Here is a 24,587-nt window from a genome sequence, read left to right on the forward strand (position 1 = left end):
GAGAGAGAGAGAGAGAGAGAGAGAGAGAGAGAGAGAGAGAGAGAGAGAGAGGAGAGAGAGAGAGAGAGAGAGAGAGAGAGAGAGAGAGAGAGAGAAGAGAGAGAGAGAGAGAGAGAGAGAGAGAGAGAGAGAGAGAGAGAGAGAGAGAGAGAGAGAGAGAGAGAGAGAGAGAGAGAGAGAGAGAGAGAGAGAGAGAGAGAGAGAGAGAGAGAGAGAGAGAGAGAGAGAGAGAGAGAGAGAGAGAGAGAGAGAGAGAGAGAGAGAGAGAGAGAGAGCCAATGCCCCCAGTTGTGCCCTAAACACCATATGTGAATTGATTGCCCTCCATCTATCCTCAGAATTCGTACTGCTTGGTGACCTAAACTGGGATATGCTTAACACCCTGGCCGTCCTACAATCTAAACTAGATGCCCTCAATCTCACACAAATGATCAAGGAACCTACCAGGTACAACCCTAAATCCGTAAACATGGGCACCCTCATAGATATCATCCTGACTAATTTACCCTCTAAATACACCTCCGCTGTCTTCAACCAGGATCTCAGTGATCACTCTCTCATTGCCTGCGTCCGTAATGGATCTGCGGTCAAACGACCACCCCTCATCATTGTCAAATGCTCCCTAAAACACTTCAGCGAGCAGGCCTTTCTAATTGACCTGGCCCGGGTATCCTGGATGGATATTGACCTCATTCCGTCAGTAGAGGATGCCTGGATGTTCTTCAAAAGTGCTTTCCTCTCCATCTTAAATAAGCATGCCTCATTAAAAAAATTCAGAACTAAGAACAGATATAGCCCCTGGTTCACCAAAGACTTGACTGCCCTTGACCAGCACAAAAACATCCTGTGGCGTACTGCATTAGCATCGAACAGCCCCCGCGATATGCAACTTTTCAGGGAAGTCAGGAACAAATATACACAATCAGTTAGGAAAGCAGTTAATCAGCTGGGCTAGACAATCTGGACCCTTTCTTTCTAAAATTAGCCGCCGAAATTGTCGCAACCCCTATTACTAGCCTGTTCAACCTCTCTTTCGTATCGTCTGAGATCCCCAGAGATTGGAAAGCTGCCGCAGTCATCCCCCTCTTCAAAGGGGGTGACACTCTAGATCCAAACTGTTACAGACCTATATCCATCCTGCCCTGCCTTTTGAAAGTATTTGAAAGCCAAGTTATCAAACAGATCACCGACCATTTCGAATCCCACCGTACCTTCTCCGCTATGCAATCTTGTTTCTGAGCTGGTCATGGGTCCACCTCAGCCACGCTCAAGGTCCTAAATGATATAATAATCGCGTTCGATAAAAGACAGTACTGTGCAGCCGTCTTCATCGACCTGGCCAAGGCTTTTGACTCTGTCAATCACCGCATTCTTATTGGCAGACTAAATAGCCTTGGTTTCTCAAATGACTGCCTCGCCTGGTTCACCAACTACTTCTCAGATAGTTCAATGTGTCAAATTGGAGGGCCTGTTGTCTGGACCTATGGCAGTCTCTATGGGGGTGCCACAGGGTTCAATTCTCGGGCCGTCTCTATTCTCTGTGTATATCAATGATGTTGCTCTTGCTGCTGGTGACTCTCAGATCCACCTCTACGCAGACGACACCATTTTGTATACATCTGGCCCTTCATTGGATACTGTGTTAACAAACCTCCAAACGAACTTCAATGCCATACAACACTCCTTCCGTAGCCTCCAACTGCTCTTAAACGCTAGTAAAACTAAATGCATGCTCTTCAATCGAACGCTGCTGGCACCCGCCCACCCGACCAGAATCACTACTCTCGGCGGGTCTGACTTAGAATATGTGGACAACTTCAAATACCTAAGTGTCTGGTTAGACTGTAAACTCTCCTTCCAGACTCACAGTAAGCATGTCCAATCCAAAGTGAAATCTAGAATTGGCTTCCTATTTCGCAACAAAGTCTCCTTCACTCATGCTGCTAAACATGCCCTCGTAAAACTGACTATCCTACCGATCCTTGACTTAGGTGATGTAATTTACAAAATAGCTTCCAACACTCTACTCAGCTAATTGGATGCAGTCTATCACTAATTGGATGCAGTCTATCACAGTGCCATCCGTTTTGTCACCAAAGCCCCATATACTACCCACCATTGTGACCTGTACGCTCTTGTTGGCTGGCCCTCACTACATATTCGTCGCCAAACCCACTGGCTCCAGGTCATCTATAAATCACTGCTAGGCAAATCCCCATCTTATCTTAGCTCACTGGTCACCATAGCAACACCCACCCGTAGTCTGCGCTCCAGCAGGTATATCTCACTGGTCATCCCCAAAGCCAACACCTCCTTTGGCCGCCATTCCTTCCAGTTCTCTGCTGCCAATGACTGGAACGAACTGCAAAGATCTCTGAAGCTGGAGACTCTTATCTCCCTCACTAACTTTAAGCGTCAGTTGTCAGAGCAGCTTACCGATCACTGCACCTGTACACAGCCATTCTGAAATTAGCCCACCCAACTACCTCATCCCCATATTGTTATTTATTTTGCTGATTTGCACCCCAATATCTCTATTTGCACATCATCTTCTGCACATCTATCACTCCAGTGTTAATACTAAATTGTAATTACTTTGCACTATGGCCTATTTATTGCCTTACCTCCATAACTTACTACATTTGCACACACTGTACAGTGGGGAAAAAAAGTATTTAGTCAGCCACCAATTGTGTAAGTTCTCCCACTTAAAAAGATGAGAGAGGCCTGTAATTTTCATCATAGGTACACGTCAACTATGACAGACAAAATGAGAAAAAAACATCTAGGAAATCACATTGTAGGATTTTAATGAATTTATATGCAAATTATGGTGGAAAATAAGTATTTGGTCAATAACAAAAGTTTCTCAATACTTTGTTATATACCCTTTGTTGGAAATGACACAGGTCAAACGTTTTCTGTAAGTCTTCACAAGGTTTTCACACACTGTTGCTGGTATTTTGGCCCATTCCTCAATGCAGATCTCCTCTAGAGCAGTGATGTTTTGGGGCTGTCGCTGGGCAACAAGGACTTTCATCTCCCTCCAAAGATTTTCTATGGGGTTGAGATCAGGAGACTGGCTAGGCCACTCCAGGACCTTGAAATGCTTCTTACGAAGCCACTCCTTCGTTGCCCGGGCGGTGTGTTTGGGATCATTGTCATGCTGAAAGACCCAGCCACGTTTCATCTTCAATGCCCTTGCTGATGGAAGGAGGTTTTCACTCAAAATCTCACAATACATGGCCCCATTCATTCTTTCCTTTACACGGATCAGTCGTCCTGGTCCCTTTGCAGAAAAACAGCCCCAAAGCATGATGTTTCCACCCCCATGCTTCACAGTAGGTATGGTGTTCTTTGGATGCAACTCAGCATTCTTTGTCCTCCAAACACGACGAGTTGAGTTTTTACCAAAAAGTTATATTTTGGTTTCATCTGACCATATGACATTCTCCCAATCCTCTTCTGGATCATCCAAATGCACTCTAGCAAACTTCAGACGGGCCTGGACATTTACTGGCAAAAGCAAGGGGACACGTCTTGCACTGCAGGATTTGAGTCCCTGGCGGCGTAGTGTGTTACTGATGGTAGGCTTTGTTACTTTGGTCCCAGCTCTCTGCAGGTCATTCACTAGGTCCCCCCGTGTGGTTCTGGGATTTTTGCTCACTGTTCTTGTGATCATTTTGACCCCACGGGGTGAGATCTTGCGTGGAGCCCCAGATCGAGGGAGATTATCAGTGGTCTTGTATGTCTTCCATTTCCTAATAATTGCTCCCACAGTTGATTTCTTCAAACCAAGCTGCTTACCTATTGCAGATTCAGTCTTCCCAGCCTGGTGCAGGTCTACAATTTTGTTTCTGGTGTCCTTTGACAGCTCTTTGGTCTTGGCCATAGTGGAGTTTGGAGTGTGACTGTTTGAGGTTGTGGACAGGTGTCTTTTATACTGATAACAAGTTCTAACAGATGCCATTAATACAGGTAACGAGTGGAGGACAGAGGAGCCTCTTAAAGAAGAAGTTACAGGTCTGTGAGAGCCAGAAATCTTGCTTGTTTATAGGTGACCAAATACTTATTTTCCACCATAATTTGCAAATAAATTCATAAAAAATCCTACAATGTGATTTTCAGGAAAAAAAATTCTCAATTTGTCTGTCATAGTTGACGTGTACCTATGATGAAAATTACAGGCCTCTCTCAGCTTTTTAAGTGGGAGAACTTGCACAATTGGTGGCTGACTAAATACTTTTTTCCCCCCACTGTATATAGATTTACTATTGTGTTGTTGACTGTACGTTTTGTTTATTCCATATGTAACTCTGTGTTGTTGTTGTTTTTATTGCACTGCTTTGCTTTATCCGGACTCCTGTAGGAGCTGGAACACTGGTGTGTCAGGAGGGACCTCTGTAGGAGCTGGAACACTGGTGTGTCAGGAGGGACCTCTGTAGGAGTTGGAACACTGGTGTGTCAGGAGGGACCTCTGTAGGAGCTGGAACACTGGTGTGTCAGGAGGGACCTCTGTAGGAGCTGGAACACTGGTGTGTCAGGAGGGACCTCTGTAGGAGCTGGAACACTGGTGTGTCAGGAGGGGACCTCTGTAGGAGCTGGAACACTGGTGTGTCAGGAGGGACCTCTGTAGGAGCTGGAACACTGGTGTGTCAGGAGGGACCTCTGTAGGAGCTGGAACACTGGTGTGTCAGGAGGGACCTCTGTAGGAGCTGGAACACTGGTGTGTCAGGAGGGACCTCTGTAGGAGCTGGAACACTGGTGTGTCAGGAGGGACCTCTGTAGGAGCTGGAACACTGGTGTGTCAGGAGGGACCTCTGTAGGAGCTGGAACACTGGTGTGTCAGGAGGACTCCTGTAGGAGCTGGAACACTGGTGTGTCAGGAGGAACCTCTGTAGAAGTGATTGGAATACTCCCTGCTCTAACAGAGTGCATTAATCATCAACCAGACAACATCTTATTGACCAGCAGTTTATTCTAAGGTGCAATATGCATTGCAAATCAAATATCTTATACACAAGGCATCTGGATGTGGCTCAAAGTTTGTGTTGCTCTAACCGCTAGGGTGGCAGGTAGCCCAGTGGTTAGAGAGGCGAGCCAACAATAGGAGGGTTGCCTGTTCTAATCCTGGGTCTGACGGGAAAAGTCTGGCGGGAAGTGAGCTGGCAACCAGAGGGTTGCTGGTATCAAATCCTAGATGCCATTGCCTGCCGTTGTGCCCTTGAGCAAGGCACTTAACCCCCCACAACAACTGCTCCCCGGGCACCCAATGTGGCAGCCCCCTGCGCCGGTTGGACTTTGTGTGCAACTGACCAATAAAGTGATGTTGATTACAATGCAATTTAGAAATTATTCTTTTTTTATTTGGAATTGAAATTATATGTAACGTTTTTAATGAGTGCTAAGTGTTTTGTGTTTAATCTTGGGTATTTGCCATTATTGTAGTTGAAGTTCTCTCCGCTAGGTGTCGCTGTTGTTATCTGTTTTATTATAGGGACCTGAGTTTTATTATAAGGACCGTTAAAATGTTAATTATAATTATATTTGGTCATTTACACCCCTGTTTACTATATTCACAGTTAATGTTCAAAACAAGGACGCATGAATTGAAATTGACATTGCAAATCAAATTGACATCTCAATTGCTTTGCTATATGGCTCATGACAGCAATGACATGACACCAAATTATGAAACATCTCCATAATTCCCTTTGGTGAATAATCTAACCAATCAAAGCCCTGCCTCTGTGTTTATAGCTGTAAGTGAAACTGTTAGTTTTGCATAATATAAACACTCGGGCAGGTAGGTGGGGTTTAACGGGGCTGATTATTTACGGTACTTTTTGTAGCAGCAGAGCTCACCGGGATGGCATAAGAGAGTGGCTATTACTACGGGAGGAGAAAACCTACCGACCGAACGAAGACAGACAGCGTCGTGGAATCGTCCCATCGGCGATGGCACGAGTAGAGGTGTTTTTGTTCACGGCTCTAGCTCGCATTTCGTCTGGGAAATCTGCTTCCTTTATTGGCTATTCCTGATCGGCACACCAACCGACACCTCCAACTATGGATTGTACTGAAGTTCCACCTTGTGTGTTTTTGCGTCAAGATAATCGAGATAAATAAGAGGAAACCATCACGGACGGCTGTGAGCTATTATCCATTCCGGACTGTTCTCCATCTATAGAGCGGGTCATTGAGAAATGCATAAGTGAACGGATTTTTACCCGAAATAGATTTTGGTAGGCTATTTTGTTTCAATCCTCGGCTGCAATATTCAGGATATTCCATTGGTTTACGTGTAAAGGACATGGACACAATGTTTATTACCCACTGTCTGCGCAAGTTATGTGCTATGTTTTAGCTACCAGAAACTATCCCTTTAGTTAGAATAGATGTCTTCGTGCTCTCTATTTCGCAATTAACGGCCTGGGATGATATAACTGCAGTTTAGTTGATTGCTTTGCGCTGCTGTAGTTAAGCCCCGTTTAACAGATAAAGGCCTGTTGGGATAGACCCTACGCTGATCACCTGTATAGGGTTTCAGAAATACCCTTTTGTTAATTTTGACAACAGAAACCTCAATATTTTTTTAAAAATTCAAATGTAATTCATATGAACGCAAGTAACCCTATTCTGAGCTGCTGTGTACAGTTGTAGGCTGTAAAGTGGAAACATCTCCCCACCTCACTACTCACTAGCAAGGTGACAGTAGGAGTAGGGTTGCAGTGTGAGCAGAGTTCTCTGTGTGACAAAACGACAGAAGGACAACAGCCATGGCTCTGCCAGATAACACCCCCGGCATTCCCATAGGGGAGGAAGTCATCTTCCCTGAGATAGTAGAGCTGAACGTGGGTGGCCAGGTGTACATCACCCGCTACTCAACCCTCATCAGCGTACCAGACTCTCTCCTGTGGGAGATGTTTAGCAGGAAAACCACCAAAGGGCTGGCGAGGGACACCAAGGGCCGTTTCTTTGTGGACCGTGATGGTTTCCTGTTCCGGTATATTCTGGACTATATGAGAGACCAGCAGCTGGTGCTCCCAGACCACTTCCCAGAGCGGGGTCGCCTGCAGCGGGAGGCTGAGTTCTTCAACCTCCCTGAGCTTGTAAAGATCCTGGCGCCCAAACTCAGCAAGCAGAACTCAATGGGCGACGAGGGGTGTCAGAGCGACCCGGAGGACTCCTCGCCGGGCATCGACACCGGGCGCAACCTGGCCTCGCTGGGCACTGCCGCCTGCGCCAGTCTGATCCCCAGCGGAGACGGTAAACGCTCAGGATTCATCACCATCGGTTATCGCGGCTCCTATACTTTGGGGCGCGACAGCCAGACCGATGCCAAGTTCAGACGTGTTGCTCGCATTATGGTCTGTGGCAAGACGTTGCTGGCTAAAGAGGTGTTTGGGGAGACGCTGAACGAGAGCCGGGACCCGGACCGACCCCCGGAGCGCTACACGTCACGCTACTACCTAAAATTCACCTTCCTGGAGCAGGCCTTTGACAAGCTGGCGGACGCCGGGTTTCACATGGTGGCCTGTAACTCCACGGGGACCTGCGCCTTCGCTCACGAGCTGACGGACGACAAGATCTGGACCAGCTACACTGAATACGTGTTCTACCGTGAGTGAGACCATCATCAGCACCTGGTCCCCGGGCCCCCTAGTGCTCCCCAGCCTCCAGCCTCCTCTACCCTTGCCCACCTGGATCCAGCCCTGGGTCCCCTTGCCTCCCTGGATCCAGCCCTGGGTCCCCTTGTCTCCTGGACCCCAGCCTCCAGCCCCTGCCCCTCTGGCTCTTTGAACCCCCTAGTGCTCCCTAGCCTCCAGCCCTTGGCCCCCAACCTCCAACCTCCATGTGCCCCCCCACTCTCCCAGCCTCCAGCACTTGGATTCCTGCCTCAAGCCCCCCTGGCCCCCAGTCCCATGAGCCCCCTGCCTCAAGCCCCCCTGGCCCCCAGCCCCATGGTCCCCAGGCCCCGTCAACCCCGGCCCCCTGCCTCAAGCCCTCCTGCTTCCAACCAGCCGCCCCCCTCTCCATATTTCGTTCTGACCCATCAGCTTCTCTCCTTACCGCCTCTGCTGTCCTCTCCTGATCCAGCTATAACCCGACCATCGCCCCCTCAAGCCCCCGCTCCAAGCCCCAGAGACCCAACCACAGCCCCCCCCCCAACCATCCTACAGAGACTGCCTCCCCCTCCACCCTCCATGTACTGTCCCCTCCTCCTGTATATAGTATCTGCCTTGGTGAAGCACAATGCTGTGTAAAATAGCTTATTTAGTCCAGTTCAGGCCCTGCCTGGTCTGTATTTAACTAATTGTAGAACTCAGAGAGCAGGCTGTAGGTGCCTGTTGGAAAAAGGGCTTAGATTGAAGTAGCCCCTGGTCGGTACTATTTTGTTCTGAATCTTACTCCAGCAGATCAGACTCTTCTCTTCTCCCTCCTACTCCTCTGAACGTAAAATGGCCAAATAATTGGACATCTAAGAAGCCTAGAGGAATGAGAGAGCGTGGCCAGCCCGGCACAAGCAAGAGCAAAGTGTTACACAAAATGAAAGTCTTTCATTTCCATTCCTCCTTCACCCCTTCTTATTTCCATTGTGATATGTCCGTGAGAGCAGACTTTTGGGAAAGGGGCCGTTCATTCCTCCTTCACCCCTTCTTATTTCCATTGTGATATGTCTGTGAGACCAGACTGTTGGAAAAGGGGCCGTTCAGTTTTACTATTCAAATGAATTATCATATTTTTCTCCCAATTTCTTGGAAAGATAATAATGTATCAGCTTTTAGGTCTCTGCTTGTAAAGACAACTAGCTAACACAAAAAGCAAAAAGCACATTGAACTCCTTATAAGGGAAAAGAGAGCCTATATGGACCAACAACATCCTCTCATGCTGTTTATGTACGTCTTCTTCAGGGCAACCCAGTTCTTTGCATTCTAGAGAGGATTCCTAATGCCGGAAAAACAACACTAGTCTTGTCCGAGAGTCAAAACTAACAAACAAGGAAAAAAGGACGAGAAAATACAAAAATATCAAGTTGTGTATTAGAGGAGAAAAAACAGAGGGGTTTTAGTACAGAATGCCTGATAAAGTGTGAGGGTTTGTCTGAAATGGCACCCTATCCTCTATGTAGTGCACTACTTTTGACCAAAGCCCTATGCAGGCCATGGTCAAAAGTAGTGCACTACATAGAGAATACTCCTCCTCGTCCTCCTCTTCCTCCTCCTCTTCTTCCTCCTTTCATCTTGGTTTTTATACCGCCTCTCTGTTTTTACTTTCTTCAAACAAGAACATTTTACAGGGATAAGATAGTTAGTGAATGCCCACAGCTTTTGGCTCTCAGCCCTCTTCTGAAACTGTGGTTTACATTTATGAAGGACAAACCTTTTTCTCATTGGAATGTGTTTTTATTCAGCCATCTATCCCAAGCTCTTCTATTCAGTTCAGTATTACAGTTTTAAGCTCTTTCATATTTGATGATGGCTCTCATTGACTGTAATGTGTATACCCATGAGAAGGAGAAAGGATTACGCCATAGCCAACCAAAGAACGACATTCCCTCAAAACTGTAGCAGCTAAACAACAGTACAGGACAGGACTTTGGATAGGACATGGATATTGTGGATATTTTTGAGGGAATGTTGTAGTACAGTCGATTCCTGATAAGTACACCTCTTTATAAGTGCAAAATCACTGATTATGCGACGTTGTCATTACAGACACAACAGTTGTATATCAGGAGTTGACTGTAGTTGGACTGAACAGTAATTATAACCACAGCAACTGTAACCAGAGTAACAGGAGAAAGTGTGTTAATGGTTAAAAGGTTAAGAGGGGTTACATGTTCAGAGGGGTTAAAGGTTAAGAGGGGTTACATGTTCAGAGGGGTTAAAGGTTAAGAGGGGTTAAGACGGGTTAAAGGTTAAGAGGGGTTACATGTTCAGAGGGGTTAAAGGTTAAGAGGGGTTAAGAAGGGTTAAAGGTTAAGAGGGTTTAAGAGGGGCTAAGTGGTAGGGGTCATTTTCAGGGAAACCCTCAGGGCAAGTCTGCATATCAACAACAGCATCACAATTTGAACATACAGTACCTCAGTAGGTAAAATAAAGCTTGGAATCATCTCCAAATACCAAGGAACACAAATTATCTTGTTCCAGTAATAATCAATGGGATCAACTAGTAATATGACTAGTAAAGTACAGAATATTCTCCCTAATAAAGTGAAACTCTTGTTCAAGAAACTTTCTTGACGGTTCGGTAGACAGAGTGATTTTAATTTGAGTGAAGGTGAGAAGAAGACATTCTGAAAGCCTGACGGATGATAAATGTTTTCTTGGATATCATTTTACATTACATTTTAGTCATTTAGCAGACGCTCTTATCCAGAGCGACTTACAGTTAGTGAATACATATTTTTTAATTTTTTTATACTGGCCCCCCGTGGGAATCGAACCCACAACCCTGGCATTGCATCCCACAACCCCACAGCTCTATCAACTGAGCTACATCCCTGCCGGCCATTCCCTCCCCTACCCTGGACGACGCTGGGCCAATTGTGCGCCGCCCATGAGTCTCCCGGTCGCGGCCGGCTGCGACAGAGCCTGGATTCGAACCAGGATCTCTAGTGGCACAGTTAGCACTGCGATGCAGTGCCTTAGACCATATATATATATATATAGATATCGCTAGAGTATGATAGCACATACTTTGAGTATGATAGCACAGTGTTGACAGGACCACTGAGTCGTCAATGTCAATGTCAGCTTCAGTGTCGATGTCACAAGTCAAACATAGACCAAACAGCAAGGGAGAAAACATCTTTGTCATACAGTAAGGTATACAGTACACCCTGAAGAAGGCACCGCGTTCCGAAAGACATTGGTTGCTATACCTATTAAATGTTTGGGAACATAATTAGTGTGAGACTTTCTTTCTTTTTCTAGTTTACTCTCCGTTAGTCAGCGCCTCTACAAAACAGTTTTGGGTGTGTGTCAGTTGATGCCTTTTGTTATACAGCAGGGAAAAGGAACATGTAATCTGTCAATTCAAATGTGTTATTTATCTTCTACTACAGTTGCATTGTACGTTCATTATGAATTATTTATTAACTAACCTGGTAAAGTAGGGTGACATGCTTCAGGAGAGTTGTGTACGCTCTCATTGATATTATTATTGTAACCTAAAAGTGTTAAAAGAACATACAAATATTTCACAAGTAAACCCTTTCAAATGTTTTTACTGAAGACACCACAAGCCAATAAATGTAACTGTATACTTCCTAGGCTTTCCACCTCTCTCAGTCTCTCTCTGTGTCTCTGTGTCTCTGTGTCTCTCTCTCCACCTCAATCTCTCTCTTTTTCTTCAGTGGGTTCTCACTGGGATCTCGTAGTGAAAGGCTGGCCTCTCTCTCTACCCTCTCTCTCTATCTATCGTTTTCACTCTCTCTCTCATAATGAAAGGCTGGACTCACTCTTTACCCTCTCTCTCTATCTATCATTTTCACTCTCTCTCTCGTAATGAAAGGCTGGCCTCTCTCTCTCTACCCTCTCTCTCTCTCTATCGTTTTCACTCTCTCTCTCTCGTAGTGAAAGGCTGGCCTCCCTCTCTACCCTCTCTCTATCTATCGTTTTCACTCTCTCTCTCGTAGTGAAAGGCTGGCCTCTCTCTCTACCCTCTCTCTCTCTATGTATCGTTCTCACTCTCTCTCATAATGAAAGGCTGGCCTCTCTCTCTCTACCCTCTCTCTCTATCTATCGTTGTCACTCACTCTCTCGTAGTGAAAGGCTGGCCTCTCTCCACCCTCTCTCTCTCCATCTATCGTTCTCACTCTCTCGTAGTGAAAGGCAGGCCTCTCTCCACCCTCTCTCTCTCCATCTATCGTTCTCACTCTCTCGTAGTGAAAGGCTGGCCTCTCTCCACCCTCTCTCTCTCCATCTATCGTTCTCACTCTCTCGTAGTGAAAGGCAGGCCTTCCTCTCCCCCCCTCTCTCTATCTATCGTTCTCACTCTCTCTCTCGTAATGAAAGGCTGGCCTCTCTCTCTACCCTCTCTCTCTCTATGTATCGTTCTCACTCTCACTCTTGTAATGAAAGGCTGGCCTCTCTCTCTACCCTCTCTCTCTCTCTCTATCTATCGTTCTCACTCACTCTCTCGTAGTGAAAGGCATGCCAGAGTCAGTGACAGAGCGGATCTGGAATAGCAACGGTAGGTAAGTGGCTCTGTCAAAGCAGATTACAGAACCTCTGTGTGTCTCTGCCTCTAATCCATTAATTAGACCTGAGTATACTGTAGCAACCTAGTATCAGTCAGACACAAGACATTAATAAACATAGTTGTTGTTGAGTGACAGCCAGGTCAGGTAGACCACAAACAGGGAACACTGGTTTCCATCAAAACAGAGAAAACTAAGTCTGATCTTTGCCATTGAAACAGAGAAAACTAAGTATTTGATCTTTGTCATTGAAACAGAGAAAACAAAGTCTCTGATCTTTGCCATAGGATCAGAGAAAAGTAGTCAATGTAGTCTCTGTTTTTAGCCAAACAGGGAACACTGGGTTCCATCAAAACAGAGAACTAAGTCTGATCTTTGCCATTGAAACAGAGAAAACTAAGTCTCTGATCTTTGCCATTGAAACAGAAAAAACTAAGTCTGATCTTTGCCATCAAAACAGAGAAAACGAAGTCTTTGATCTTTGCCATTGAAACAGAGAAAACTAAGTCTCTGATCTTTGCCATAGAATCAGAGAAAAGTATTCAATGTAGTCTCTGTTTTTAGCCAAACAGGGAACACTGGTTTCCATCAAAACAGTGAAAAACTAAGTCTCTGATCTTTGCCATCAAAACAGAGAAAACTAAGTATCTGATCTTTGCCATCAAAACAGAGAAAACTAAGTCTCTGATCTTTGCCATAGAATCAGAGAAAGGTAGTAAATGTAGTCTCAGTTTTTAGGCAAAGGTGTTTTTTCTCTCTCATTGCTCTCTCTGATGCAAATGTACCATTTGTGTCTCCTCCGTGGTGAGATAGGGTGATGGTGCAGCCAGGTCGTTCAAGATTGACGTTGAAATTGGACGTCTATCCTTGTCCTGAGGACATCGGAAAATGCCTTCAAAACCGGCCACTAGGGGAAACAGTGAGCTCTATTACCATCAAGTAGGCCTGGGTAATCCCTTAACTCTGGATCAGAAGGTTAGGTGTTTGATCCCAGTAGTGGACACTGTTTTATTATTCCTGGTTTTAACCCTAACCCAAACCTTAACCCTTACCTTAACTAAACTGTGGTCCTCTGTAGCTCAATTGGTAGAGCATGGCGCTTGTAATGCCAGGGTAGTGGGTTCGATCCCCGGGACCACCCATACGTAAAAATGTATGCACACATGACTGTAAGTCGCTTTGAATAAAAACGTCTGCTAAATGGCATATTATATATTATTATATTCGGAATGAGCGCCTAAACTTAAACCTTAACTTCGAAAGTTGACGTTTGGAGAAATGGAAGGATACAGAGCAGCAGGAGAAACAAGAACACTTCGTTTGGAGAACGTGGATGAACGTCTAATTCTGCACTGAGACTGTGAGAGCTAGTTGGATGGTGTTGACTCGTCTGTGATGAGAAAAAAGATGTAGACGTTTTTTTCACAATTAAGTATGAATCAAGTCAATGCATCATGACCTTGTTATTTAAAGTGACGTGAGTCTATTAAGTAGGAATCAAGTCAATGCATCATGACCTTTTGTAAAGTGAGTGAGTCAAGTCATAAATGTTTGAAATTACTTAGATGTCGGAGGCTCTCAAAATGTACTCCATCTGGCACAAACACACACACACACCCACACACACACCAACACACACGTTAAAATCTTTGTGTGCCGCCTCTTCCTCTTCTAGATCCGTCTATTTTTGGGTCGTTGTTTCGGAATGCATGATGGCGGTGGAATCCTCCAGAGTGTGTTGTCACAGTGCCTGGAATGTTTTTCCAACCAATCCAAACTGAGTCTGAAGTTATTGAGGCGGTGGCATGAGTGTGGGGTTTTGTTAATAATTAATTAATTAATTAATGGACGTTTTGTCACATCGGTGAGTGACTGTGCGCATCGACATCATAGTGTAAAACGCCATAGCAAGTGTCAAGCGTCAGTGTGTAGCGGTAGGAGTCAGGCGCAGGACACAGAACTTGGTCATCAACGTACTTTACTTATCACAAGTAAATAAACATATCCTCCACGCAAGGAAGAATATACCAACTCACAAAGCAAATGACAACAAGACAATGAACAATCACGCACAACACCATGAGGGAACCAGAGGGTAAAATAGGGAAACAAATTAACGTACATTGGAACCAGGTGTGTGCAATAAAGACAAAACAAGTAGAACACAGAAACATAGATCGGTGGCAGCTAGTACTCCGGTGATGACGAACACTGAAGCCTGCCCGAGCAAGCAGGAGGAGCAGCCTCGACTGAATTAGTAACAGCACCCCCCCCTTGACGCGCGGCTCCAGCCGCGGAGGAGGACGCGGAGCAGGGCGAGTCGGATGACGACGGTGGAAATCCCCCAACAGGGAGGGATTGAGGATGTCCCTCCAAGGAACCCAGCACCGTTCCTCCTGACCGTACACCTCCCACTCCACGAGATACTGCAGGCCCCCCGCCCGACGCCTCGAATCCAGGTTGGAACGGACGCCGGTGCCCCCTCGATGTCCAGTGGGGGCGGAGGGACCTCCCACACCTCAGACTCCTGGAGCGGACCAGCTACCACCGGCCTGAGGAGAGACACATGGAACGAGGGGTTAATACGGTAATCAGGAGGGAGCTGTAACCTATAACAAATCTCGTTCAATCTCCTCAGGACTTTAAATGGCCCCACAAACCGCCGACCCAGCTTCCGGCAAGGCAGGCAAAGGGGCAGGTTTCGGGTCGAGGGTACCCCATTCACCGGGGCCTCACTGCGGTGGCGGTCGGCACTCGCCTTCTGTCGCCTGATAGCCCGTTGCAGGCATACATGGGCAGCGTTCCAGGTTTCCTCCGAGCGCCGAAACCATTCATCCCACCGCAGGTGCCTCGATCTGGCTCTGATGCCATGGTGCCAGGACCGGCTGATAACTAGTACACACTGAAATGGAGACAGGTTAGTGGAGGAGTGGCGGAGGGAGTTTTGGGCCATCTCTGCCCAGGGGATGTACACCGACCAATCCCCCGGCCGGTCCTGGCAATAGGACCTCAGAAACCTACCCACATCCTGGTTTACTCTCTCCACCTGCCCGTTACTCTCGGGGTGAAACCCTGAGGTCAGGCTGATCGACCCCCAGATGGTCCATGAACGCCCTCCAGACCCTTGATGTGAACTGGGGACCCGATCAGACACTATATCCTCAGGTACCCCTCTATTGCCGGAAGACGTGAGTAAACAGGGCCTCCGCAGTCTGTAGGGCCGTAGGGAGACCGGGCAAAGGAATTTTTACATTTACATTTTTAGTCATTTAGCAGACGCTCTTATCCAGAGCGACTTACAGTTAGCACATACATTATTTTATCGAACCCACAACCCTGGCGTTGCAAACGCCATGCTCTACCAACTGAGCTACATCCCCTGCCGGCCATTCCCTCCCCTACCCTGGACGACGCTGGGCCAATTGTGCGCCGCCCCATGGGTCTCCCGGTCGCGGCCGGCTACGACAGAGCCTGGATTCGAACCAGGATCTCTAGTGGCACAGCTAGCACTGCGATGCAGTGCCTTAGACCACTGCGCCACTCGGGAGACTGAGACGGCTGACTTAGAAAACCGATCCACAACGACTAAGATCTTAGTATTCCCTTGTGACGGGGGGAGGTCCGTAACAAAATCCACCGATAGATGTGAACACGGCCATTGTGGAACGGGTAGGGGTTGTAATTTCCCTCTGGGCAGGTGTCTAGGTGCCTTGCACTGGGCGCACACTGAGCAGGAGGAAACATATACCCTCACATCCTTTGCTAAAGTAGGCCACCAGTACTTCCCACTAAGACAGCGCACTGTCTGACCGATGCCAGGATGACCAGAAGAAGGTGACGTATGAGCCCAATAGATAAATCGATCGCGAACATCAGACGGAACGTACACACGACCCACTGGACACTGGGGGGGAGTGGGCTCTGTGCGTAACGCCCACTCGATGTCCGCGTCAACCTCCCATACCACCGGTGCCACCAGACAAGAAGCCGGAAGTATGGGAGTGGGCTCACTGGACCGCTCCTCTGTGTCATACAGCCGGGACAGAGGGTCTGCCTTAGCATTCTGGGAACCTGGTCTGTACGAGAGGGTGAAAACAAAACATGTGAAAAACATGGCCCACCTTGCCTGGCGAGGGTTCAGTCTCCTTGCTGCCTGGATGTACTCCAGATTGCGGTGGTCAGTCCAAATGAAGCCAATGTCTCCACGCCTTCAGAGCCTTAACAACAGCTAACAGCTCCCGGTCCCCCACATCATTGTTACGCTCCACCGGACTGAGCCTCTTCGAAAAGAAAGCACAGGCGGAGCTTTGGTGGCGTACCCGAGCGCTGAGACAGTACAGCTCCTATCCCAGCCTCGGACGCGTCCACCTTGACTATGAATGCCAAGGAGGGATCAGGATGAGCCAGTACGGGAGCCGAGGTGAACAGAGCCTTCAGGTGACCAAAAGCCCTGTCTGCCTCAGCTGACCACTGCAGGCGCACCGGTCCCCCCTTCAGCAAGGAGGTAATGGGAGCCGCTATCTGACCAAAGCCCCGGATAAACCTCCGGTAGTAGTTGGCAAACCCTAAGAATCGCTGCACTTCCTTAACCGTGGTTGGAGTCGGCCAATTACGCACGGCTGAAATGTGGTCATTTTCCATCTCCACCCCTGACGCGGACATGCGGTAGCCTAAGAAGGAGACGGACTGTTGAAAGAACAGACATTTCTCAGCCTTGACGTACAGGTCATGTTCCAACAGTCGACCAAGCACCTTGCGCACCAGGGACACATACTCGGCTCGTGTAGCGGAGTATATGAGAATATCATCTATATACACCACTACACCCTGTCCGTGCAGGTCCCTGAAAATCTAATCGACAAAGGATTGGAAGACTGAGGGAGCATTCATCAACCCGTACGGCATGACGAGGTACTCATAGTGCCCAGAGGTGGTACTGAATGCCGTCTTCCACTCATCCCCTTCCCGGATACGCACCAGGTTGTACGTGCTCCTGAGATCCAATTTGGTGAAGAAGTGCGCCCCGTGCAATGACTCCGTCATACTAGCAATGAGAGGTAGTGGATAACTGTACTTCACCATTATCTGATTGAGACCTCGATAGTCAATGCACGGGCGTAAACCTCCATCCTTCTTCTTCACAAAAAAGAAACTCGAGGAGGCAGGGGAAGTGGAAGGCCGAATGTATCCCTGTCCCGGCGATTCGGAGACATATGTTTCCATAGCCGCCGTCTCTTCCTGTGACAGAGGATACATGTGACTCCGAGGAAGTGCAGCACCCTCCCGGAGATTTATCGCACAATCCCCCTGTCGATGGGCTGGTAATTGAGTCGCCTTCCTTTTACAGAAGGCGAGAGCCAAATCAGCATATTCGGGAGGAATGTGCATAGTGGAGACCTGGTTTGGACTCTCCACCGTAGTTGCACCTACGGAAACACCTACACACCTCCCCGAGCACTGACGAGACCATCCCTTGAGAGCCCTCTGTTGCCATGAAATATTGGGGTCATGAGAGGCTAACCAGGGAAGCCCCAACACCACTGGAAACGCAGGAGAATCGATCAGGAAGAGACTAATTCACTCCTCATGACCCTCCTGTGTTTTCATCCAGAGTGGAGCTGTGACCTCCCTAATCAGGCCTGACCCTAAAGGGCGACCATCTAAGGCATGTACAGGGAAGGGCACATCAACAGGCACAATAGGGATCCCTAATTTATGAGCAAATAGACGGTCCATAAAATTCCCAGCTGCGCCTGAATCTACGAGCGCCTGGGAATGCGGGGAAAACTCAGGAAATTCTACATGAACCCACATGTGCGCAACAGGGAGCTCTGGGTGAGTCGGGTGCCTACTCACCTGGGGTGGTCCACCAGTGCCCTGCCTGCTGCCTCGACTCCCTGAGGACCCTTTCCAGCACCGACCAGCAGTGTGTCCTCTGCGGCCATAGTTGGTGCAGGAAACAGCCCCCCATCCGGTCACCCTTAGATCAGCACCTCCGAGCTCCATCGGTGTAGGGTCGGAAGTGCTGGGGAATGGACTGGATGGACCCTGATCCGGACGTCCGCGGGTGGCCAACAGGTTATCCAGTTTTATCGATAAACCCACCAGTTGGTCCAGGTTAAGGGTGGTGTCCCTGCAGGCCAGCTCCCGACGAACGTCCTGCCGTAGGCTGCATCGGTAATGGTCGATCAGGGCCCTCTCATTCCATCCCGCGCTGGCTGCCAAGGTCCTGAAGTCCTGTGCGCTCTTCTTCCCCTGTCTGAGGTGGAACAACCGTTCCCCCGCCGCTCTCCCCTCCGGTGGATGATCAAATACTGCCCGGAAACGGCGGGTGAAATCCTCATAGCGCACCGATGCCGCATCTATACTTCCCCACTCAGCGTTGGCCCACTCGAGCGCTTTCCCCGACAGACAGGAGATGAGGGCGGACACGCTCTCGTATCCCGAGGGAGCCAGGTGGATGGTTGACAGGTAGAGCTCCACCTGGAGCAGAAACCCCTGGCACCCGGCCGCTGTTCCGTCATATGCCCTCGGGAGCGAGAGCCGAATCCCACTGGATCCAGGTGGTGAAGGGGTGGACAGCGGTGTGGAGTGAATAGTAGTGGAAGGAGGTGTAGAAACCCCCCCTTCTCCCATCGCTCCATAGTCTGGACCACTCGATCCATGGCTGTGCCAAGAGTCTGTAGCATGGTCGAGTGCTGCTGGATGCGTTCCTCCACCGATCCTGGAGGACTGGATGTACTTGCTGACTCCATAACGGGTGCGTGATTCTGTCAAGCGTCAGTATGTAGCGGTAGGACGGAGTCAGGCGCAGGACACAGAACTTGGTCAACGACGTACTTTACTTATCACAAGTAAATAAACATATCCTCCAAGCAGGGAAGAAAATACCGACTCACAAAGCAAATGACAACAAGACAATGAACAATCACGCACAACACCATGAGAGAACCAGAGGGTAAAATAGGGAAACAAATTAACGTACATTGGAACCAGGTGTGTGCAATAAAGACAAAACAAGTAGAACACAGAAACATAGATCGGTGGCAGCTAGTACTCCGGTGACGACGAACGCCGAAGCCTGCCCGAGCAAGGACGAGGAGCAGCCTCGGCTGAATTCGTGACAGCAAGCCATTAGCTGGGAGGTCTAGAAGCACATTGAGGGAATTCCAGTAGGTAGCGTCCATGCTACAGGTCTATACCTCTCTGGTTAACTAAGAGGCTCAACATTCAACACTGTTGATGTAAGAGGGTCACTTAGATACACTGAAGCTATCCAGGATGATCATCTAAAGCTGTTGTGAAAAGTTTAGCGTGTTTGGTTGTGAGCCATACAGTGAGCAGGTGTAAACTGTCACCAGAGTACTATTTCTGATCGTACCAGGGACGTGTTTACAATAAAGACATTTTATCATGAATGGTTCTTGTCTGCCTTTTTTAATATGCTGTTGAGAATACACCATATTTATTTGTACTGCAAGATAGTTACACTAAGCAAGCATTCACAGCACATTGAAATGTATCTCTGACATTGCTATTATAAACAGATGGTTTCTGATTATTTTGCGGCACTGTGTCATCTACCTCCTCTTGATGTTAATGTATTTCTCACCTTCTGGGTCTTCACATGTCCTCCAGTACACAACATGTCCTCCAGTACACAACATGTCCTCCAGTACACAACATGCGAGAGAGGGAGTATTGGAAAGTGTCCCGGAATCTACTGGAATGTAGTTATAGAGTGCTCTGGAGTGTTCTAGAATCTAGAGTGTTCTTACTAGATTGGTCTACCTCCAGGCAACGCTATGACTGGTGCTTTATGTGTGGAGTGGAGAGCAGAGTAGAGAGAGCCAGGGACACAGCAGGCCTTATGCTGTAGCTTAGCCTTGAAAGTCCCTGAGCCAGAGAGAGATAAGGCCCAATGCATCTTCAGGACAACATGCCTTCAGCAGTCAGCTTCAATCTCTCACTGTTTGTGTAACAAATGGCGCCCTATTCCCTATGTAGTGCCCATAAGGCTCTGATCAAAATTAGTGCACTAAATAGTGAATAGGGTGCCATATGGGACATACCCAGTGGCACCCTCCTCATTTCCCCAGCCAGATAAGCCATGGTTTCCACTGTTAGGAGTTGAAGAGAGAGAAGGAACGAGAGAAGGATAGAGGAATACACAGAAATAAAGAGAGAGAGAGGGAGAGAGAGAGAGGCAGGGAAATACAGAGGGAGGGAGGGAGGGGAGGGAGGGAGGGAGAGAGAGAGAGAGAGAGAGAGAGAGAGAGAGAGAGAGAGAGAGAGAGAGAGAGAGAGAGAGAGAGAGAGAGAGAGAGAGAGAGAGAGAGAGAGAGAGAGAGAGAGAGAGAGAGAGAGAGAGAGAGAGAGAGAGAGAGAGAGAGAGAGAGAGAGAGAGAGAGGCAGGGAAATACAGAGGGAGGGAGGAGAGAGAGAGAGAGAGAGAGAGAGAGAGAGAGAGAGAAGAGAGAGAGAGAGAGAGAGAGAGAGAGAGAGAGAGAGAGAGGCAGGGAAATACAGAGGGAGGGAGAGAGAGAGAGAGAGAGAGAGAGACCATCCCTTGAGAGCCCTCTGTTGCCATGAAATATTGGGGTCATGAGAGGCTAACCAGGGAAGCCCCAACACCACTGGAAACGCAGGAGAATCGATCAGGAAGAGACTAATTCACTCCTCATGACCCTCCTGTGTTTTCATCCAGAGTGGAGCTGTGACCTCCCTAATCAGGCCTGACCCTAAAGGGCGACCATCTAAGGCATGTACAGGGAAGGGCACATCAACAGGCACAATAGGGATCCCTAATTTATGAGCAAATAGACGGTCCATAAAATTCCCAGCTGCGCCTGAATCTACGAGCGCCTGGGAATGCGGGGAAAACTCAGGAAATTCTACATGAACCCACATGTGCGCAACAGGGAGCTCTGGGTGAGTCGGGTGCCTACTCACCTGGGGTGGTCCACCAGTGCCCTGCCTGCTGCCTCGACTCCCTGAGGACCCTTTCCAGCACCGACCAGCAGTGTGTCCTCTGCGGCCATAGTTGGTGCAGGAAACAGCGAGAGAGAGAGAGAGAGAGAGAGAGAGAGAGAGAGAGAGAGAGAGAGAGAGAGAGAGAGGCAGGGAAATACAGAGGGAGCGAGAGAGAGAGAGAGAGAGAGAGAGAGAGAGAGGCAGGGAAATACAGAGGGAGGGAGAGATGCAGGGAAATACAGAGGGAGGGAGAGATGCAGGGAAATACAGAGAGAGGGAGAGAGAGAGAGAGAGAAGCAGGGAAATACAGAGGGAGAGAGAGAGAGAGAGAGGCAGGGAAATACAAAGGGAGGGAGAGAAAGAGAGAGAGGCAGAGAAATACAGAGATATGGAAGGAAAGAGAGGGAGATAGAGAGAGAGAGAGAGAGGGGGGAGAGAGAGATGCAGAGAAATACAGAGAGAGGCAGGGAAATACAGAGGGAGGGAGAGAAAGAGAAAGAGGCAGGGAAATACAGAGGGAGGGAGAGATAGAGAGGGAGAGAGAGGCATTGAAAGAGAGAGAGATAGAGAGAGAGAGAGAGAGAGAGAGAGAGAGAGAGAGAAGGGAAATACAGAGGGAGGGAGAAAGAGAGAGAGAGAGCTCACTGTTTGCGTAACAAATGGCGCCCTATTCCCTATGTAGTGCCCATAGGGCTCTGATCAAAATTTGTTCACTAAATAGTGAATAAGGTGCCATATGGGACATATGGCACAACCAGTTATTGAGTGTAAGGGGGCAATTACTTTTTCACACAGGGGAATTGGGTGTTGCATAACTTTGTTTATGAAATAAATATGTAATTGTTGTGTTATTTGTTCACTTATGTTCCCTTTATCTAATATTAGGTTTTGGTTGAAGATCTGATAACATTCAGTATCACAAATATGCAAAAGTAGAGAAAATTAGAAAGGGGGCAAATACTTTTTCATAGCACTGTAACTTTCCATCCCAGTCAACACACGCACACAAATATTCCATTACAAAAGGCAAATATTGATACATGCTCTCATGATTACACTGAATTACACTAACATACAGTTTATTTGAAAGTTAAAATATGTTTCTACATATAGCAGTGTAATCTCATATTCTCCCGTAAATGTAGAGATGTAGCTATTTATTACACCTCAATAGAGGACTGAGCCATGTTGACATTATAATGGATGCAACCCAAATGGAACCCTGTCCCCTGCACTGCAAGGCCATATGTTTATTCAACGATGTGTATATGTTTGTACGTACGTGTTTGTGCGTTCTTCTGTAAGACCACTCTGATAGGGTAGATGTTTATTCATGAAGACAGTAACATTATATCTACTCTCTATCCCCGTCCAGGGTAATATTATATCTACCCTCTATCTCTGTCCAGGGTAATATTATATCTACTCTCTATCTCTGTCCAGGGTAATATTATATATCTACCCTCTATCCCCGTCCAGGGTAATATTATATCTACCCTCTATCTCCGTCCAGGGTAATATTATATCTACCCTCTATCTCTGTCCAGGGTAATATGATATATACTCTCTATCCCCTTCCAGGGTAATATTATATCTACCCTCTATCTCTGTCCAGGGTAATATTATATCTACCCTCTATCTCTGTCCAGGGTAATATTATATCTACTCTCTATCTCTGTCCAGGGTAATATTATATCTACCCTCTATCCCCGTCCAGGGTAATATTATATCTACCCTCTATCCCCGTCCAGGGTAATATTATATCTACTCTCTATCTCTGTCCAGGGTAATATTATATCTACTCTCTATCCCCTTCCAGGGTAATATTATATCTACTCTCTATCTCTGTCCAGGGTAATATTATATCTACTCTCTATCCCCGTCCAGGGTAATATTATATCTACTCTCTATCTCTGTCCAGGGTAATATTATATCTACTCTCTATCCCCTTCCAGGGTAATATTATATCTACTCTCTATCTCCGTCCAGGGTAATATTATATCTACTCTCTATCTCCGTCCAGGGTAATATTATATCTACTCTCTATCTCCGTCCAGGGTAATATTATATCTACTCTCTATCTCCGTCCAGGGTAATATTATATCTACTCTCTATCTCCGTCCAGGGTAATATTATATCTACTCTCTATCTCCGTCCAGGGTAATATTATATCTACTCTCTATCTCCGTCCAGGGTAATATTATATCTACCCTCTAACCCCTTCCAGGGTAATATTATATCTACCCTCTATCTCTGTCCAGGGTAATATTATATCTACCCTCTATCTCTGTCCAGGGTAATATTATATCTACCCTCTATCTCTGTCCAGGGTAATATTATATCTACCCTCTATCCCCGTCCAGGGTAATATTATATCTACCCTCTATCCCCGTCCAGGGAAATATTATATCTACTCTCTATCTCTGTCCAGGGTAATATTATATCTACTCTCTATCCCCTTCCAGGGTAATATTATATCTACTCTCTATCTCTGTCCAGGGTAATATTATATCTACTCTCTATCCCCGTCCAGGGTAATATTATATCTACTCTCTATCTCCGTCCAGGGTAATATTATATCCACTCTCTATCTCTGTCCAGGGTAATATTATATCTACTCTCTATCTCTGTCCAGGGTAATATTATATCTACTCTCTATCCCCGTCCAGGGTAATATTATATCTACTCTCTATCCCCTTCCAGGGTAATATTATATCTACTCTCTATCTCCGTCCAGGGTAATATTATATCTACTCTCTATCTCCGTCCAGGGTAATATTATATCTACTCTCTATCTCCGTCCAGGGTAATATTATATCTACTCTCTATCTCCGTCCAGGGTAATATTATATCTACTCTCTATCTCCGTCCAGGGTAATATTATATCTACTCTCTATCTCCGTCCAGGGTAATATTATATCTACTCTCTATCTCCGTCCAGGGGTAATATTATATCTACCCTCTATCCCTTTCAGGGTAATATTATATCTACCTCTATCTCTGTCCAGGGTAATATTATATCTACCCTCTATCTCTGTCCAGGGTGATATTTAATCTACTCTCTATCTTCGTCCAGGGTAATATTATATCTACCCTCTATCTGCGTCCAGGGTAATATTATATCTACCCTCTATCTCTGTCCAGGGTAATATTATATCTACTCTCTATCCCCTTCCAGAGTAATATTATATCTACTCTCTATCCCCGTCCAGGGTAATATTATATCTACCCTCTATCTCTGTCCAGGGTAATATTATATCTACTCTCTATCACCGTCCAGGGTAATATTATATCTACTCTCTATCCCCATCCAGGGTAATATTATATCTACCCTCTATCTCCGTCCAGGGTAATATTATATCTACCCTCTATCTCCGTCCAGGGTAATATTATATCTACTCTCTA

The 24,587-nt window shown here is 47.1% G+C and overlaps 1 protein-coding gene across 1 annotated transcript; it reads left to right on the forward strand.

Annotated features, from left to right (window-relative positions):
- The first annotated feature begins 5,856 nt into the window (after positions 1–5,856).
- On the forward strand, positions 5,857–9,047 carry kctd12b (potassium channel tetramerisation domain containing 12b). Its single transcript, XM_041848420.2, has one exon. It carries the CDS (start codon positions 6,780–6,782, stop codon positions 7,629–7,631), a length of 852 nt encoding a protein of 283 aa, XP_041704354.1. The 5' UTR covers positions 5,857–6,779; the 3' UTR covers positions 7,632–9,047.
- Positions 9,048–24,587: the final 15,540 nt, after the last annotated feature.

Source organism: Coregonus clupeaformis, chromosome 3, assembly GCF_020615455.1.
Source record: "Coregonus clupeaformis isolate EN_2021a chromosome 3, ASM2061545v1, whole genome shotgun sequence".
Classification (NCBI taxonomy): Eukaryota; Metazoa; Chordata; class Actinopteri; order Salmoniformes; family Salmonidae; genus Coregonus; species Coregonus clupeaformis.

Excerpts from the sequence above, each read along its gene's own strand:
- kctd12b (XM_041848420.2), top strand. The coding sequence starts at position 6,780 with ATGGCTCTGCCAGATAACACCCCCGGCATTCCCATAGGGGAGGAAGTC.